The sequence below is a fragment of the Neophocaena asiaeorientalis genome, unplaced genomic scaffold, assembly GCF_003031525.2.
Source record: "Neophocaena asiaeorientalis asiaeorientalis breed wild unplaced genomic scaffold, Neophocaena_asiaeorientalis_V1.1 scaffold78, whole genome shotgun sequence".
NCBI lineage: Eukaryota > Metazoa > Chordata > Mammalia > Artiodactyla > Phocoenidae > Neophocaena > Neophocaena asiaeorientalis.
In genome coordinates this window covers 3,320,550-3,338,993 of record NW_020175018.1, presented here as the reverse complement: position 1 = coordinate 3,338,993, position 18,444 = coordinate 3,320,550, and the positions used below count along the sequence as shown (strand labels likewise).

Sequence of the window (18,444 nt, the reverse complement as noted above, 5' to 3'; positions counted from 1 at the left end):
TCTGAAAACTAAAAGAAATGCAAGCATCTATAGTGTAGACCTGGCAAAAGCCATCTCTCTTCTCCAAGCCTGTTTCCCATTTGTGAGTGGTGAAAATAATAGTACATCCTTTTCTGAGTAGTGGTGGAGATTGGATAAGATACTATACCCTGGCAGTGTGTCTGGCATGTGGGGAGAGCACCATCAATGCCCATTTCCCTCCCTGTGCCCTGAAACCACAAAGTGCCTAAACCCAGGTGTCAGCAATTACAGCCCCGACCTTGACAAGAGGGGCTTCTTCACAGGTGGGGGGCGGGGGGGCGTCTCGCTGTCAGCCCAGCAGGCGCAGCGTTGGGATGGTACAGACCTGAGCTCAGTGTATGAGCCTACGCTCCACCCCACACCTGCTCACCGTGTGACCTTGGCAAGTCCTTGGACATCTCACACCTCAGGGTCCTCTCCTTCCAACTGGCATCTGAGTCTCTATCTTGCAGTCCCATGAAGTTAACACAATATAATGAATGGAAAAGTACTTTAGAAACCTTAACGCACATGTGAAAGGCAGCATAGCGAGACTTGATATCTCAGCTCTGCCACTTACTTGCCCTGTGGCCTTGGGACAAGTGACAAAAGTTGTCTGTGCCTCATTTTCCTTCTCTGAAAAATAAGGAGAGTCGTGTACCTGCACCATCAGGCTGGAGTTAAGAGTAAGAATTAATATTCATAACACATTGAGAACAGTGCCTGGCACACGGTAAGCACTATTAAGTGTTAGCTATTATTATTATTAATGAGCTATACAAAGGCTATTTATTATCATCACTAAACAGTTACTGAATAGACATTCGTCAGGACTCCTGGCAGATTTTCTTGGGAGAGGGTTCCCTGGACCCCCTTCTGTGAGTTCTCGGTACTTCTCTGTACCATATAGAAAACCACGAGGACTGTAAGAATGTGTGCACTTATTTCTCTCCCCATGCCCCCCACCCCGCCCTTTGGAATAGATGCTCCTTGAGAGCTGGGGCTAAGGTTTTGTAGATGTGATGGCCTGGAGGACAGCAGGCTTTGAATAAGCATTTGCTGGACTGAGCACCGAATCCACGCAGGGCCCTGGGGGGCTCCAGAGTTGCAGAAGTCTTGATGACTCCCGCCAGAAGGATGCCCAGGCTGTAGGAGTGAGCTGCAAGCTATGTTCTCAAGCCGCTCCCTCTAGAATAACCTTCTCCATGGTTCCCCAGCTCAGGTGCCACTGACTATCAGAACCTATCACCTGACCTCCCTGGGAATCCCTGTCAGCCGCTTGCAGAGAACCATAGGATGTCCAAGCTGGAAGGGCCCTTGGAGACCAGCGGCCAGCTTTCTCACTGCATAGATGGGAGGACTGAGGGCCAGAGAAGGCAAGTGCCCAAAGCAGGGACCGTAACCTGTGTCTTCTAACTCCCTGGGCTCCTCTGATGGGAAAGGCAGGCGACCAGAAATTCATACAGCCAGCCTTGATCAGCACGTTGTGAGCAAACCCAGCCATGCATTCCGCCACTCCCGGCATTCCGCGTTTCATTGTGCTTTGCTCTATCGCGCTTCACAGATGCTGCAGTTTTTATGAACTGAAGTGTCGTGGCCCCATTGCACTGTCAGGTGATGGTTAGCATGTTTTAGCAATGAAGTATTTTCAAATTAAAGTATGTACATTGTTTTTTAGACATAATGCCATGGCACACTTAATAGACTACGGTATAGTGTAAACATAACTTTTATATGCGCTGGAAAACCAAAACGTTCATCTAGCTCACGTTAGCGGGATATTCACTTTACTGCATTGTTCTGGAACCGAAGCCGCAATGTCTCTGGGGTCTGCTTGTATTGCTATTTCAGAACTGTTCTTTTTTTTTTAATTGTATTGAAGTGTAGCTGATTTACAATTTGTTAACTTCTGCTGTACAGCAAAGTGACTCAGTTATACATCTATATATATTCCTTTTCATATTGTTTTCCATTCTGGTTTATCACAGGATATTGAATATAGTTCCCTGGATTTCAGTACTATTCTTGAGCAAAAACCGAGCATAAGCCTCTCAGGGTTTACCCACTTCCTCTGTTGGTCTGGATGCTTCTTTGTGTCTCCATAGGACAGGGGTGGTGTGGTGAGTGGAGAGAGCGTGGGGTTAGAGTCAGACACACCTGTGTTTGCACCCCAGCTCTACTCCTGGAAAGCTGAGTGACCTGGGAAAAACACTTGTGGTCCTAAAACCTGTTTCCTCTTCTGCAAAATTAGGCTAATGATAGCAGGCTCATAGGGTTGTCGGCTTCAGCAAAGTAGACTAGCGAAGACACCTCGTGTAGTGCCTGGCCTGCAGTAGGTGCTCAGAGCCTTTGAATTTCCTTTCTCGTGTCTTCAGTAGGAGTGTGTTGAACCTGCACAGATGGCTGGCATGTGGGGAGAATGGCCTGTTGGCATTTCACTGGAACTCAAGCCAAAATGAAACAACATAACCAGACATTTTATTACATTCCAAAAATATTTACCAAGCATTGAATAGTGAGTGAGCATAGTCATAATACCTAAACTTTTATAACAATGGACATTTTACCCTGTACCAGGCACTATGTAACGGACATTAAATGTCTAACTTTTTATTTCCCCCACAGGCATTCTATCGAGTAGATATAATTAGGCTCATTTCACACTGAGAATATTGAGACTCCAAGTGTTAATGAAGTGACTAATATTACACAGCTAGTTAAATGGCAACACCAGGTGGGGTTCCTGCCTGACCCCAAAGTGCACACGGGGTGTCTTCCTCCCCTGTGCTGGGCACTGGGGCGGTGCTGACAGGCGGAAGCTGTGTGTGTTACATTCTCTGCCCTGAAATAGCACGTAGGCTCAGAGGGAGACAGTCTGTGAACCAGAAACCATCCCACCTGGCAGAACAAAGTTTGTACCAGAAGAATAATTAATGTGGGAGAGAAGGAAAAATGATTCTTGCTGACTCCAGGCATCTAAAGGAAGTCAGAACTTCTACACAGGGATTTCTCATGGCACCAGGTGTTCCTAAAAACACCCAGAAGGCCGTTATTTATTATCAGGTCCATTGTAAAATGGGGAAACCAAGATCAGAAAGGTGTGGTGACTTGCCCGAAGTCACATAGCTAGGAAGTAGCAGCGTCTGGATTAGACTTCCTTTCTTTCTGTCTCCTCGGCATCCTTCTGCTTCTTGAGCTCGTGAAGGGATCCACAGAGGGGGGCTGTGTGAGCTGTAACTTAGAGGATACATACTGTTCTTCAGAAAGAGGAGGGCAGGCCCGGATGAGGGCAGAGCATGGACAGAGGTACTGAGGTCGGACCCTGCCTACAACAGGCAGTGTTGGGCATTGGCCCAGGTGGTTTCCAGATGCGGGTGGAAGGACAGATGAGGCAGGGTGGTGCTTTGGGCAGCGTGCCTGGGAGCTTTCCTCGGGACTGAGGCAGGCGGGCTCTGCCTTCTCCACTTGGGTCCGAGGCCCTCTGGTGGTGCCGGCAGCTGCAGACAGACACTACGCAGGACTATTATTGATCCCTGGAATCCCTCTTTGCATGCCAGCACCCTCCCTCCGTGTCAGCTTTGCAGCCCAGCACAGATTGAGCGGCAGCTGAATTGACATGAGTTGAATAAAACTCCCAGTAATTATGGGCTCTCGACCGGCCCGGTTGTCCAAATCAATGTCAGCAGTAATAGACAGGCCCTGTTGACAGATTGAGGCTGAGCGGGAGGGGGCGGGGGACGGGGAGCTTTCCCCACTCACTCCCATTCCTGGCGGTGCTCCAGAGGCCTCCTGGGATAAGGAGCAGCAGGCTCACGCAGTCGCTAATCAACGGGGCGGTTCTTACTAAAGGACTCAGCGCATGGGATGCTCACTAACCTCGCCAGCAAAATGGGTGTATCTCAGAGGCGCCTCTGAGTTTTGTTGTGGGGATTTGTAGAAATAGCACATGGGAAATATGCAGCCCATGGGAGGTGCTCGATAAATAGCCATTTCATTTCCTTCCTTGCTTCCTTCCCTTCCTCTTCCCAGGATTCTGTATCTGATCTGTGCACCCAAGACTATCCTGCCAGCATCCTCTCTGAGTCCCCTGGTTAACTCATCATAGGGACCTTCCCATAAGGTGCTCAGAATCCTTGTGTAGCCCAAGCCAGTCTGAACCGCTTGTGACATCACAGGCAGGCCGCCTCCATGTGGATCAGGGGAAAGAGCACCTCACTGACAATTTAGGGAATCTTCAGTGGTGGGCACAGCCTGCCTCTCCCTTGCTGTGTGAGCTTAGGCAAATCACTTGGCCTCTCTGGGCTTTAGTTTCCTCATCTGAAGAGTGAATAGGATGATATTGGTCCTACCTTAGCGTTGATGGGAAAAGCAAAAGCTGCCTGTGGTGGTGTTCTCCCTCCTCTCCACATGTAATGGGTCTCCTTCCATTGCTTTCAGAATGTATTTCCTATCTGGGGGAAAGTAATACGCTATCCACAACAGGAGTTACCGCTTTTTGAGCACCTGCCATTGTGGCAGGTCTGGGGCAGGTACCTGATCTAGTTTGGTTCTCTCACAAGCCCAGAGAGGTAGGAGTGACTCTTTCCAGTGGAGAGATGTGGAAACCAAGGCTCAGGGAATCCAGGGCACACAGCAAGGAAGTGGTTTGGCCGGATTTCACTCGCAGCTGTGGGGATGCTTTGTAGCTGCCAGCGTGCTCAGCCTTTCATTCACGCCTAAGCTCACAGTTGCCGTTGTCTCATTTAATCTTGACCGTGATCTTATGGGGCAGTGCTACTGTTAGGAAGCAGCGCTCTTCCCAGGAGGTGGTACTATCATTCCGCTTCCATTGGCAATGAGAGAGAAAGCAAATGCTTACGGAGCCCTTGGAGGAGGACAAAGCTTTGCCCATGGTTAGGCAGGTTTAGAGGCATCCTTGTGATTTCTTAAAGTGCGCTCCCTCAATCAAAGGAAATTCTCCATTTTCTTCTGAAATACTTTAGACCTAGTTCTCCCCTTTTCAAGATCCATAGTTGCTTTGGTACAAACCCAAGCACCTCGGAGCTAAAAGGCTTCTCCAACTTCCTATTGCCCAATTCCTTCATTTTACAGCAGAGGAAACAGACTCAGAGGGTGGGATGTGCTTGCCTGAAGCCATCCAGCGAGTCAGAGACCGACGCCAGGCAGAACTGGAACTCAGCGCTCTGGAGAGCCTTTCCCATGCATCTATAGAGGGCTGGCTAGGATCTCGCTTCTTATCTCCAGCATCCCATCTGCCTCCCGCTTCCACTTTGAGGACAGGCTCAGAGAAGCCTCGATGAGCTCAAGGTGACAGCCAGTACGAGGCTGGGTCTAAGCTGGAGCTCTTTCCATTACCCCATGCTGCCTGTCAGGCCCCAGGTTGTAGAGGAGAGTAGAAGTACCACATTCCTGTCTCCCAGGGCCCAGGGAGGGGCAGGGCTCATCCTCCAGCACCACTGGGAAACCCCCCAGGCTTATTCACTACATGAGTCAATCCGGCCCCAGGAAAAGTTATTCTGTTTTGCAAGTTGGTTGTTTTTCCTTCTGCTTAGAACAGCTGGTCCACCTTCTAGACTTGGGGGGTGGGGTGGTAGAACAGCTCATTACAAATTTTGTGCTGGGAGCAATTTGCATTCCATAATTAATGAACATTAAAATGCATAATTACAAACAGAAACAAATGGCTTGGTGCTGATGAAAAGTCAGGCTGGGAAGGAGCCAGAGGCACAGGGGATGGAGGAGGAGGCTGGAGAGAGCCTGGCAGGGCCAGCCTGTGCTGGAAACAGCTGGGAATCCCCCAGTTGCCTCCCCTCCACCTGCTAAGATCCTTAAGGCTTTAAGCCTTAGGGATCCAGGCCCAGGGTCTTCCTGTGGGTTCTCTTCTGAGATGGGGCAGAATGGGGGCTGCGAAGCTCCGGAGCCCAGCTGATCTGAGTTAGACCCCAAGCTCTCTCACCTACTTACTATAAAGCCTGAGGCAAAGGAGAAACACTCCAGGGATTGGGGTTATTCTCAGTTGGACCTGCCCCCTTTCTCCTACCCACTCCTTGTCCCCCAGAGCCCACCTCCCAAGGCTTCTTGTGTGAGCTCTAAGAAAGTACTTGGAGATAACTGAATTCACTTACTTCAGTAATCTCTTCAAAGTAGCAAGTCGAATCACTTATTCCTCTGCCAACAACCCTCCAGTGCCTTCCAGTTATACTTGAATAAACTTGAGATGCCTTCTCATGACAGAAGCCCGGGGTCAGTAACTTTTTTGTATAAAGGACCACATAGTAAAGATTTTAGGCTTTGCAAGTCACACGTGGTCCTTTTGTGTGTGTGTGTCTCATATTCTTCTTTAAAAATCAAACAAAACAAACAAACAAAACAACTTTAAAAATGTAAAGGAACATTTTTAGCTCTGGGGCTGTGCAAAAATAGGCTGTGGGGGGGAGTGGAGTTCTTTTCTCTGTTCCACTAAAAACAACTAAAAACTCTGGAGGTTATATATAAAACAAACTGTGAGAAGTGGAGAGAAGAGAAGGCGGCAGACCAGTTAGGGATTTTGAGACACGAGGAAGGACATGGTGGTCATTCCCTGGGTTTTCTTTTTGCCTCATAGGTCCCAAACTTGGAGCTCAAGGAGACAGCAACTCAGAAAGGCTGATAGATAACGACACAAACAAGCGAACAAAAAGAAAAAAAAAAAAAACCTGCTTTCTTAAGGCAAAGTATCAGGAAAAGGGCAGCTGACCGAGATAGAAAATTTTAGGTGCTAACCATTCTATTCAGGCCAAACATCACAGAAAATTATAATAATACTGACAAGGATAACAACATGCCTCCTCCCCCACCCATGCTAATAAAGGCCAAGGAGGGAACTAGATGCCGTCCTTGGCAGGCTGTACTGAGACCATCTGCCAACCCAGTTCCCTCTCCCTGCTGGAGTGGTGTCAGACAAGGTCAAGTAAGGAGCCAGGACTTTAATCCCCACTGAGAGGTAATGAGCAGCCCTCCTCCCCCCATCCAAGGTCCATCCAGTGTCAGTGGAGACTAAATAAAGAGCCTGCACTTCACCCCAACCTTCAGTAATAGGGTACTCTTCCCCTCCCTGCTGAGGTATTGCCAGAGGAGGCCTAGTAGAAAGTCAGGACCATTGACCATTGATCAGTAGTGATGAAACCAACCCCCACCCCGTCCAGATGGTGTCAGTGGGGAACAGTAACTCAGCACACCTAACCATTCCCATCCAGGAAACTATCAGTGGAGTCCCAATAGGGAGTCAGCTTCCCACCACCCCCCAGCAGTAATGAGGACCCTTCCCTCTTGGGTATCAGTGGAGGCCAAGTGGGGAAACTGGGATTCTGCCTCCCCCTGACAATAACAAGGTGTGTCTCCCCTTTCACCTGCTGGAGCAGTGTCAGAAAAAGCCAAATTTTAAAATATATATTTAAGATTCAGAATTTTAAAAATAATATAATGTCCCAAATATCTAGGTTTCCATTGGGAATCACTTGTCATACCAAGAACCAGGGAGATCTCAAACAGAACGAAAAGAGACAACCAGTAAATGCCGCTACCAAGATAACAGAGATATTAGAATTATCTGACAAATATGTTGCAATAGCCATCATAAAGATGCTTAGGCAAGCAATTATACGCACAAATGGAAAAGAAAAATCTCAGCAAAGAAGTAAAAGATATAAAGGAGAAGCAAATGGAAATTATGTAACTGAAAAATACAATAATTGATTTACAAGATGCAGTGGATTGACTCACCAGCAGAATGGAGAGGACAAGGAAATAATCAATGAACTGAAAGATAGAACAGTAGAAATTACCCACTCTGAACATCAAGAGAAAATAGATTGGAAAAGAAAATGAACACAGTCTCATGGGCCTGTGGGACTGTGAAAAAAGATCTAACATTTGTGTCATTGGGGGCCCAGAAGAAGAGAAGAAAGAGAGCAGGACTAAAAAAGTACTCAAAGAAATTATGGCTACAGACTTCTAATTTAGCAAAATGACTCATTCTACAGATTCAAAAAGCTGAGCAAACTCAAGGATAAACACAAAGAAATCCACACCAACACATCATAGTCAAATTTCTGAAAATATCTTTAGCTTTTCAAAAGAAAAAATCTTATTAACAAGGAGAGAGAAATGACATCTATAGGGGAAACACAGTTTGAATGATGGTGGAATTCTCATAAGAAATCATGGAGGCCAGAAGGAAGTGGCACAACATTTTTCAAGTGCTAAATGAAAAAGAGCTGTCAATGCAGAATCATATGTCCAATAAAATATCCTTTAGAAATGAAGGAGAAATGAAGACATTCTCAGATGAAGGAAAACTAAGAGACTTAGTCTAAATAAATGGCTAATGAAAGTTACCAAACAAAAAGGAAGTCATAAAAGAAGGGATCTTGGAACACTGGGAAGGAAGAAAACACAGTTAGCAAAACTATAGGTAAATGCATTAGACCTTCCTTCTCCTCTTCATTGTGTTTGATGGTTAAAGCCAAAATGATAGCAGTGTCTGATGTGATTCTGAATACAGTCCACCCAATATCCCTAGGTTTCATATCCACGGATTACACCAACCTCTGATGTAAATTTCCCAGCTGGTTGAATTTGTGGATGGGAAACCTGCAGTTGTGGAGGGCTGAGTGTATTTATTGCACCAGGCCATATGAGGGACTTGAGCATCGGTGGAGGTTGGTATCTGTGTGGACTCCTGGAACCAATCTGCTATGGATACCAAGGGACAACTGTATATTTAGAGGAATATTTAAGAAAATTACGTTATAAATGGGAGAGGATAAAGGGACATAAAGAGAAGTAAGCTTTCTTTTTAAAAAAAATTATTTATTTTTATTTTTGGCTGTGTTGGGTCTTCGTTGCTGCATGCAAGCTTTCTGTAGTTGCGGTGAGCAGGGGCTATTCTTCGTTGCCGTGCACGGGTTTCTCATTGCGGTGGCTTCTCTTGTTGCGGAGCATGGGCTCTAGGTGCGTGGGCTTCAGCAGTTGTGGCATGCAGGCTCAGTGGTAGTGGCTCACGGGCTCTAGAGTGCAGGCTCGGTAGTTGTGGCACATGGGCTCAGTTGCTCTGCGGCATGTGGGATCTTCCCAGACCAGGGCTCGAACCCGTGTCCCCTTCATTGGCAGGCAGATTCTTAACCACTGCGCCACCAGGGAAGTCCCAAGAGAAGTAAGCTTTCTACACATCACTTAAACTGGTAAAATAATGGCACCAGTACACTATGGTAAGTTATGCATACTAAAACGACCACTAAAAACTTTACAAAGAGATGTACCCCCAAAATATTATAGATAAATTAAAAAGAATTTCTAAAAAATGTTCAAGTAACCCACAGGAAGGTAAGGCAAGGAAAGCAGAGAAATGAAAAGCAGAGATGAGAAAACAGAAAGTAAACCAGTGGACTTAAGTTCTAAGCTATCAATAATCACATTAAATGTAAGTGATCTAAATACACAAATTAAAGACAGAAATTGGCAGAGTGGGTTAAAAATCATGACCCAAATATATGCTCTCTACAAGACATTCACTTCACATATAATGATTTAGGCAGGTTGAAAGTAAACAGATCAGAGAAGACATATACATAGCAAACAAAAGCTGGAGCAGCTGTATTAATATCATATAAAGTAGGCCTTAGAGCAAAGAAGGTTATCAGAGAAGGACACTGTATAATAATGAAAGGGCTGCCCACCAGGAAGACATAGAAATCATAGATATTTATGCATCAGACAACAGAGCTGCAAAATGTATGAAGCAAAAACTAATTGAACTGAAAGGAAAAGTAGACTAATCCGCAGTTATAGTTGGATCCTTCCACACCCCTCCCCCCACAACTGATACAACACTTAGACAGGAAGTTAGCAATGGTATAGATTAGGTTAGTAACACCTCCAACCAAAAGGATCTAGTTAACATTTATAGAACACTCTGCACAGCAACAACAGAATGCTCATTCTTTTTAAGTACCTATGGGACATGTGCTGAGATGGACCATATTCTGGACCTTGGTAAAAGGCTCAACATATATAAAGAATTTAAATCATACAGAGTGTGTTCTCCAGCCACCACAGAATCAAACTAGAAAGCAATAACAGATGACAGAAAAATCTCTAAATACTTGGAAACTACACAACACATTTCTAAATAATGCATGGGTTGAGAGGAAGTCTCAAGGGCGATTGAAAATACATTGAACTGAATGAAATAAAAATACAGTATATCAAAATTTATGGGACACAGCTCGCACAGTAATACATCTTTTCCTCAAAGTAAAAGTCTTTATATTTAATGAGGAGGAAATTTATAGCCATAAATGCATACATTAGATAAGAAGTTTCAAATTAATAATCTAAGTTCCCCACCTCGAGAACCTACAAAAAGGAGAACAAAAGAAGCTCAAAGCAAACAGAAGAAAGGAAATCAATGCAATTGAAAACAGAAAAATAGATAAAGTCAATGAAACCAAAAAAAAAAAAAAAAGAAGATTCTTTGAAAATGTCAAGAAAATTGAAAAAAGATAAACAAAACAGCAAGACTTTTAAAGAAAAGAAGAGGAAAGACACAAGTTACCAATATCAGGAATGAGACGGATAATATCACTACAGACCCTGCAGATGTCAAAAGGATTAATAAAGGAATGTTACAAATAGCTATACACACATATATTTGACAACCTAGATTAAATGGATCAATTCCTTGAAAAATGCAAAATATCACGTCACCCAATATGAAATAGATATTTGAATAGCCCTATAACTACTAAGAAAATTGAAATTGTAACTTAAAAACTCCCCCAAAAGAAATCTCTAAGCTTGAGTAGTTTCACTGGAGATGTAAACCTCAGTGTAAGTCTCACGCTTCATACAAAAATTAACTTGAAGTGTATCACAGAATTAACTGTAAAACATAAAGCTATAACACTTCTAGAACACACACATACACACACACGAGAAAATATTTGAGATTTGAGCTTGGCAAAGAGTTCTTAGATTCCAAGATATAGATTTTATGATACATAAAAGAGAAAATAACTTGGATTTCATCAAAATTAGAAACATTTGCTCTGTGAAAGCTCAGTTGAAAAAGATGAGAAGACAAATTACAGAGTGGGAGAGAAAATATTTGCAAACTGCATATTTGACAAAAGTCTAGTGTCTAGACTATATAAAGAACTTCCAAACCTTAACAATTAAAAACAAACAATCCAATTAGAAAATGAAAAAAAGACACTGAGAGACATCTCACTGAAAACGATATAAAGGTGGAAAATAAACACAAAAGATGTTCAGCATCGTTAACGATTAGAGACATACAAATTAAAACCACAGTGGATGGGCTTCCCTGATGGCACAGTGGTTAGGAATCCGCCTGCCAATGCAGGGGACACCGGTTCGAGCCCTGGTCCGGGAAGATCCCACGTGCCGCAGAGCAACTAAGCCCGTACGCCACACCTGCGCTCTAGAGCCTGCACTGTAGAGCCTGCGTGCCACAACTACCAAAGCCCGCGCGCCTAGAGCCTGTGCTCCGCAACAAGAGAAACTGCCGCGGTGAGAAGTCTGCACACCTCAACGAAGAGTAGCCCCCACTTGACGCAACTAAAGAAAGCCCACGCACAGCAACGAGGACCCACCACAGCCAAAAATAAATGAATGAATGAGTGAAAAAACACAGTGGAGGTATTATTACACACCTGTCAGGATGTGTAAATAAAATGAAAAATATTGACGACATCAAATGCTGATGAGGATGTGGAGAAACTGGATCGCTCATGTTTTGCTGGTGGGGATTTAAAATAGTACAACCGCCCTGAAAACGTTTGGCAGCTTCCTAAAAATATTAAACATGTAACGACCGTACAACCCGGAAATTATACTCCATGGCTTTTTTTTTTCCCCAGAGACATGAAAATGTATGTCCACACAAAAACTTGCACACTCACGTTTGTAGCAACATTATTCATAATAGCCAAGAACTGGAAACAACCCACATGTCCTTCATCAGGCAAACAGTTAAACTATATAAAAGGAGCTAAATATTGATACATGAAGACACCTGGATGAATATGAGAATTATGCTAAGTGAAAAAAACCCTAACAGGTCACAAACTGTATGGTTTTATTTATGTAACATTCTTGAAATGACAACATTATAGAAATGGAGAGCATATTAGTGGTTGCCAAGTATTAAGGAAGGGAGTCAAGTGAGCAGTGAGTATGGCTTTAAAAAGGCAAGAAGAGGAATCTATGTAGTGATGGAAACGTTTTGTATCTTGATTATCAATGTATATACCCTGGTTGTCATATTTTGATATAGTTTTGCAAGATATTACTATTGAGGAAAACTGGTAACACTCTGGATCTCTCTGTATTGTATTATTTCTTACAGTTGCATGTGAATCTATTATAAGCATCTCAAAATAGTAATATATATATAACTAAAAAAAAAAAAAAAGCACAGGCCTCTAACTGGATTTGGCCTGCAGGCCATAGTGTGCCAACTTCTTGGCTTAAGTGATTTGGTCACTTTCTACGTCTCACCCCTTGCCTTGTGCCAACATTGCTTCCCCCTGTCTCACAGAGCTTCAGCTGCATTGGCTTCCTCTGTTCCATGGACAGGCCAACACTGTTCCTGCCTCAGGACTTTGATACGTGCTGTTCCTTCTTGGGTAACTCTTCCCACTTATACTCACCTGGGAGATTCCACTTATTGTTCAGGCTTAGTTCAAGTGCTGAATGTATGCCTCCTTTATCCCCGTTCACTTTTTATCATGTTGCACTTTTGTTGTACCTTTTTACTCTATGAAATAATCATTTTACTTCTTGTTAATTATTTGTCTTCTCCCTAGAATTTAAGCCCCATGAGAGCAGGGTCTTGCTTGTCTTCTTTACTCCTGCATGTCCAGCACCCAGCATCTTTGCTTAGCACTGAGTAGATGTTCAATATACATTTGTTAAATGGTCCAAAGAAGGACTCATATGGATGAGAAAGAAAAGATAAATGGATAGTGCCAGTTAGGTTTTATGGGAGGTAATGGGTTCATTCATTTATCATTTGTTCCACTTACCCATTCATTTATCCTTCATTTATTGAGTGCCTATTGTGTGCCAGGTTCTGAGCCAGATTCTTGGGGGGTTTTTTGTTTTTTGTTTTTGCGGTACACAGGCCTCTCACTTGTGGCCTCTCCCGTTGCGGAGCACAGGCTCCAGATGCGCAGGCTCAGCAGCCATAGCTCACGGACCCAGCCGCTCCGCGGCATGTGGGATCTTCCCGGACCCGGGCACAAACCCGCGTCCCCCGCATCGGCAGGCGGACTCTCAACCACTGTGCCACCAGGGAAGCCCCAGAGCCAGATTCTTTAGGTTGTTTTCTCATAGGGTCACCAGAAATGCCTCCCAGAGAGGCATTCTTATTTCCGTCTTACAGATGAGAAGCCTGAGGCTGTCTTTGAGGTGAAGCACTTGCCTAGATGCTCAGTGTCAAAGGCCTGTGTGCAATTCAAGACTAACATCAGTCCTACTGGTCCCGTCTTCAAGGTGTTGCCTCCATTTAAGGAAGAAAAGCTGAGGCCCAATTAGGTTCAAGGTCACCGGGCGGGTGACTGGTGTACCTGAGAAGAGTTCTGATCTTCCTCTCTCTAGTACACCAGAATCTCCGTTTTGCCCCAATGACATTCATCTCTTTCCTCTAAGAAGATATCCCCGACCCAAGCCTGCCTACTCCAATATTCCCCAATCACATTTGCAGAATTTCCATTTTCCCATTCAAGTTATACTGTGCTTCTTCATGTTTGCTTTGTAACTAGTGCTCTGTCTGACGGATACATGTATTTCTCATTTCTCAAACTAGATCCTAAGCTTCTTAATCATACCCAGAACGGCAGCTACCATTTGCCAAACACTGTGCGAAGCACTTGTTACATTTATCTCACTGTATTAGTTATCTTTTGCTGTGTAACAGATTATCCCCAAATTGGGCATCTTAAAACAAAAAGCATTTATTATCTCACACCATTTTTTTTTTTTCTTTTTTGCGGTACGCGGGCCTCTCACTGTTGTGGCCTCTCCCGTTGCGGAGCACAGGCTCCGGACGCGCAGGCTCAATGGCCATGGCTCAGGGGCCCAGCCGCTCCGCAGCATGTGGGATCTTCCCGGACCGGAGCAAGAACCCGTGTCCCCTACATCGGCAGGTGGACTCTCAACCACTGCGCCACCAGGGAAGACCCTCACACCATTTTTAAGGATTAGAAATTTAGGAGTGGCTTAGCAAACTGGGTGGTTTAAGAAAATAGAAATGTATTTTCTCAAGGTTCTGGAGGCCAGAAATCTGAAATCAAGATTGTCAACAGGGTCTTCCTCCCTCAAAGGGCTCCAGGGGAGAAAGCATCCTTGTCTCTCCAGCTTCTGGTGGCTGCAGCACTTGGTGACTTGTGGCCACATCGCTCCAATCTGCGCTCTATCCCCATGTGGTCCTTTGCATGTGTGTAATCTCTCTGTGCCTCTTTTTTATAAGGACATTTGTGACAGCATTTAGAGCTACCTAGATAGATAATCCCCATTAGTCTCCTCATCTCAAGAGCTTTAATATAATTACATCTGCAAAATAACGTTACCATAGAAGGTAACATTCACAGGTTCCGAGGGTTAAGATGGGGACGTATCTTTGGGAGCCATTATTAGCCCTGCCACACCACCTCATAGGTTTGCCATAAGGATTAACTATGTTAAATTAGATACAGTGTTTAGATTATGCCTGGAATATAGAACATATTGTTTTAAAGAATAAAAGTGGTAGGGAATCAGTGGGGGGTGGAAAGAACTGTGAGTAATACCCCGCCCCAGATATCTCCTGTTACCTGGTGAGAAGGTCAGCCCTTCCTTCCAGCACTCACCCCTACATCTCTGCAGACAGATGACCCAGCCCCAGGTACCAGCTCACAGCTCCCAATGACCCCATGACTAGGTGCCTTTCTGTCTGACAGTGAATGTTCTGAGACAAGCAGGGGCCTCCTCTAAACTTGTATTAATATGTACAGCACTTCACTCCCATAGAAAATTGATTTTTCTTTTTAAGCACAAAATGTAGCCAGTTTTATAACCTTTCTGCAGCTTGACAAAGGCCATTTATAACCAACTCTCTCTGTCACCCTTCCTGGCGCCAGTCTCAAATGTCTTGAAGAACTCTCTCGTGCATCTGTAATTATGAATTCTTCTTAGGCAAAATTTAATTTCTAAGAGAGATGACCTTTTTTGGTTATTGTGGTTTTTGTAAATTAATTTTGAGGTGTGTGTTTTGTTATTGATGTTGTTCAGGATGACGGCTTGGGGAGGGGACGAGGGAGCTGGTTGGGAGGAGAGGAACGTTGGGAGGGCGTTTTAATCAGCGATGTCCAGTGATAGATGAGGAGGGCCGGGCTCTGGGTGTTAATCTTGGTGGACAGGAAATGTCAGCAGGGTGACTGAAATTAAAACCTAGTACCTCATTTTCTCTCCCAAACGCAGGAGAATTGGAACTTCTTCTCCATCTGCTGGACTGGAGATGAACTCAGCCTCATCAAATGATGGGAAACTAAATTAAATAACTAGGTGGTTCTACCGAGGGTATAAGAGCTTCCATTTACGGAGCACTTAGCAGGTACACCCTTAGCTGGGCACACCAGAAGAGCATTCGACTGAGGTCACTCAAGGTTGGAATTGTTGAGCTTTTAAGGGACCAGAGGGCAACCCGTTTGGTTACCTGGAGGAAAGTTCACATGGCCTGGCAGAGGGTTTGATATCATCTGCAGAGGACCTTGGCTGTCAGCTTTAGGAAGATTCGCTTTGTTGTTGTTTAGAATTCATTTATTTATTTAAGCTGGGGAGTGATGCTACTTAGAAATATCACTCTGGAGACCATTAGGAGGATGGTATACAGCAGGCCAGACTGCAGGCCAGCAGACTGTGTAGGAGGCCTTTGTGAAGATGCAGGAGTCTCATTTAGGACTTCAGGTACTAGGATGGAGAAGAGGTGACACATTCAAGACAGGAAGGAAGAGAACTCACATTTGATGAGTACCAAATTTCATGCCAAATTCTGAAGTAAGTTATGCAGCCCCTGTGGTCCAGCTTAAGCTTGACAACAAATCCACAGATGCAGGTGCTAGGCTCGTTTAACAGATAAGGAAGTTGAAGCTCAGAGAGGGTGAGTAACTTGCCCCAGATCACACAGGGAGAAGGGAAAGATCTGGAACTTAAACTCATATTGGTAAAAGCTCTTTAAAATATATCTGGCCGCCTCCCATGGTGACCCTATTGGACAATAATAATAAACACAATAATGATGATGATCCCAGCGGTATTAGTATTCATAGCAGCTCACTTTTGCTGTGTGGTTGCCGTACGAGCCACAGAGTTCTAAGTACTTTGCACACACTATCTCCCTTCATTCTCATAATTTTACAAGATAGATATCGACAAAAGCTCCATTTTACAGGTGGGCACACTGAGGTTCAGAGAGGTAAAGGAATTTATCCAAGGCCACACAGCTATTAGGTGGTCAAATGAGACTTTGAACCTGTCTCTACAGTCCCGACACCTGCCCCTTTTCAGAAGGTGGGAGGAGAGGGCGTGATGAGACCCTCCACTTCTTCAGCTGTAACCACCCTGTTGCTGTCTCTCTGAGCAGTGCCCTGAGGAGCTGAGGCCCATGAAGGACGGCTCCGGCTGCTATGATCACTCCAAAGGCATCGACTGCTCTGATGGCTTCAACGGTGGCTGCGAGCAGCTGTGCCTGCAGCAAACACTGCCTTTGCCCTACGATGCCACCTCCAGCACCATCTTCATGTTCTGCGGGTGAGTCTCTGTCCCCGAGGCCCGGCCTCTCCCTTCACAGCAGTGGGAGGGATGCAGGAAAAAGATCAGGAACTACAGCCTGGCCCAGCTGGGACTGACCTTCAATGAAATGGCCTTTCTTCCTCTGCTTTTTCAGCCCAAGAGGAAAAAGGCAACAATATAACCTTTGGTTGGGGATTGAAAAGAAGAATGGAAGAAGAAAAATAAATAATTGATTAGTGGTTATGACAAATGGAATCCTTGCTCAGGCTACCTCCTAGGGTCAGGATTTTTTTCTGCAAAAGTCTCTTGCCCCTTCTGCATCACCCTGTAGCCACGGTCAGTGTATTTTGGAGACAAAAGCAGGCACCGTGAAGGTGTCCCTGAGAAACCAGCAGGTGTGGTGCTTAAGAACATGGGCTTAGCCTGGGCTTTCAACTTTCTTTCTGCAGGGATTAAGCAGTGCCAAGTTCAGAGGTTACCCCCTCTTTGTCCTAATGCCCCTATCAATAATGATAATTAATTGGGGGAGCTGAGGTGGAAAAGAAACAATGCAGGCAAAGCTCAGAGTTCTCGCTCATGCTAAGAAATCAGCTGAGTTTTAAACTTAGTATGAGACTGAAAGAGGGGGTCACGTTAGGACCAACTTGCTGGGTGACCTGGGACAAGTCACTGTCCCTCTCTGGGCTGCAGTTTGACGACTTGTGAAATGAGATCTTCGGACAACGACGCCTAATAGTTGTTCCAATTTATCTTGTTCTCCTTGTTGAAAAAGTCTGCAGTGGGAGTTACCTCTGCCATGGAGAGCTTCTAGCATAGCATTTGGTCCTCAGCAGTCACTCAAGAAAATGGCAGCCTTTTTTCTTCTCTTCGTTCCCTTTCTGATGATGCCTTCATATTAGAAAATTTGCTCATTTTTTGACATTCTGTGACTCAGAAAAATAATTCTTTGCTTGTGCAAGATGGTTGGTCATTGAAGGGTGCTCAGTGCTTTACTAAGATAGAAAAGCAGAATAAAGTGTAAACAAACTTTTCAGTCCTACGTATTACGAAAGAGGAGGTGGGGGAATGTGTATGGGTTTAATCTCAGTTTAACAGAAAATTAACTTTACCTGCATGGTTCTAGTCCATGGGGTCTGGTTTTCCTTCTGGGGCTTATTTCAGGGTCTCCCCACCCCAGCCCCAGTTACACTGGGTGCTGCAGGCGCCCTTGAGCAGTTGTTAAAGCAACTTGCCAGAGGCCCTAGATATGTATCAGTCAGATAAATAAGATATAAAGTATTGTATGCAGACGTGAACTTATAGGGTCTCTCCTCAGTTTAAGTGACTGCAGGGCGGTGTTGAGTAAATTATGCGTGGGCTTAAATCTGAGACTTGAATAGTAAATCAGCTGTGTTCTTATCATTGTTATTGCACTTGGGGGGAGAAGTGTCCTTCTGTTGCAAATTGTAGTAACAGCAGGGGCAACGGCAGTAATGGATTTTGACTTAGAAACTGTCACCACCGTTCATCCCTAGCCCACTGCAGCAGTCCAGGGGAATCAGTAGACTTGGGTTCTAATCCTAACTCTACCTCTAACTTTCTCTTTTTTTTTTTTTTTTTTTTGTTTTTTTT

At 44.7% G+C, this 18,444-nt stretch overlaps 1 protein-coding gene across 1 annotated transcript in view; it reads left to right on the top strand.

The window, feature by feature from the left end:
• ASTN2 (astrotactin 2) overlaps positions 1–18,444 on the top strand; it is a 614,159-nt gene that overhangs the window by 268,956 nt on the left and 326,759 nt on the right. Inside the window, exon 9 of the mRNA XM_024762620.1 lies at positions 16,685–16,851. Coding sequence (XP_024618388.1) covers positions 16,685–16,851 — 167 coding nt within the window. The remainder of the gene's footprint in view (positions 1–16,684; positions 16,852–18,444) is intronic.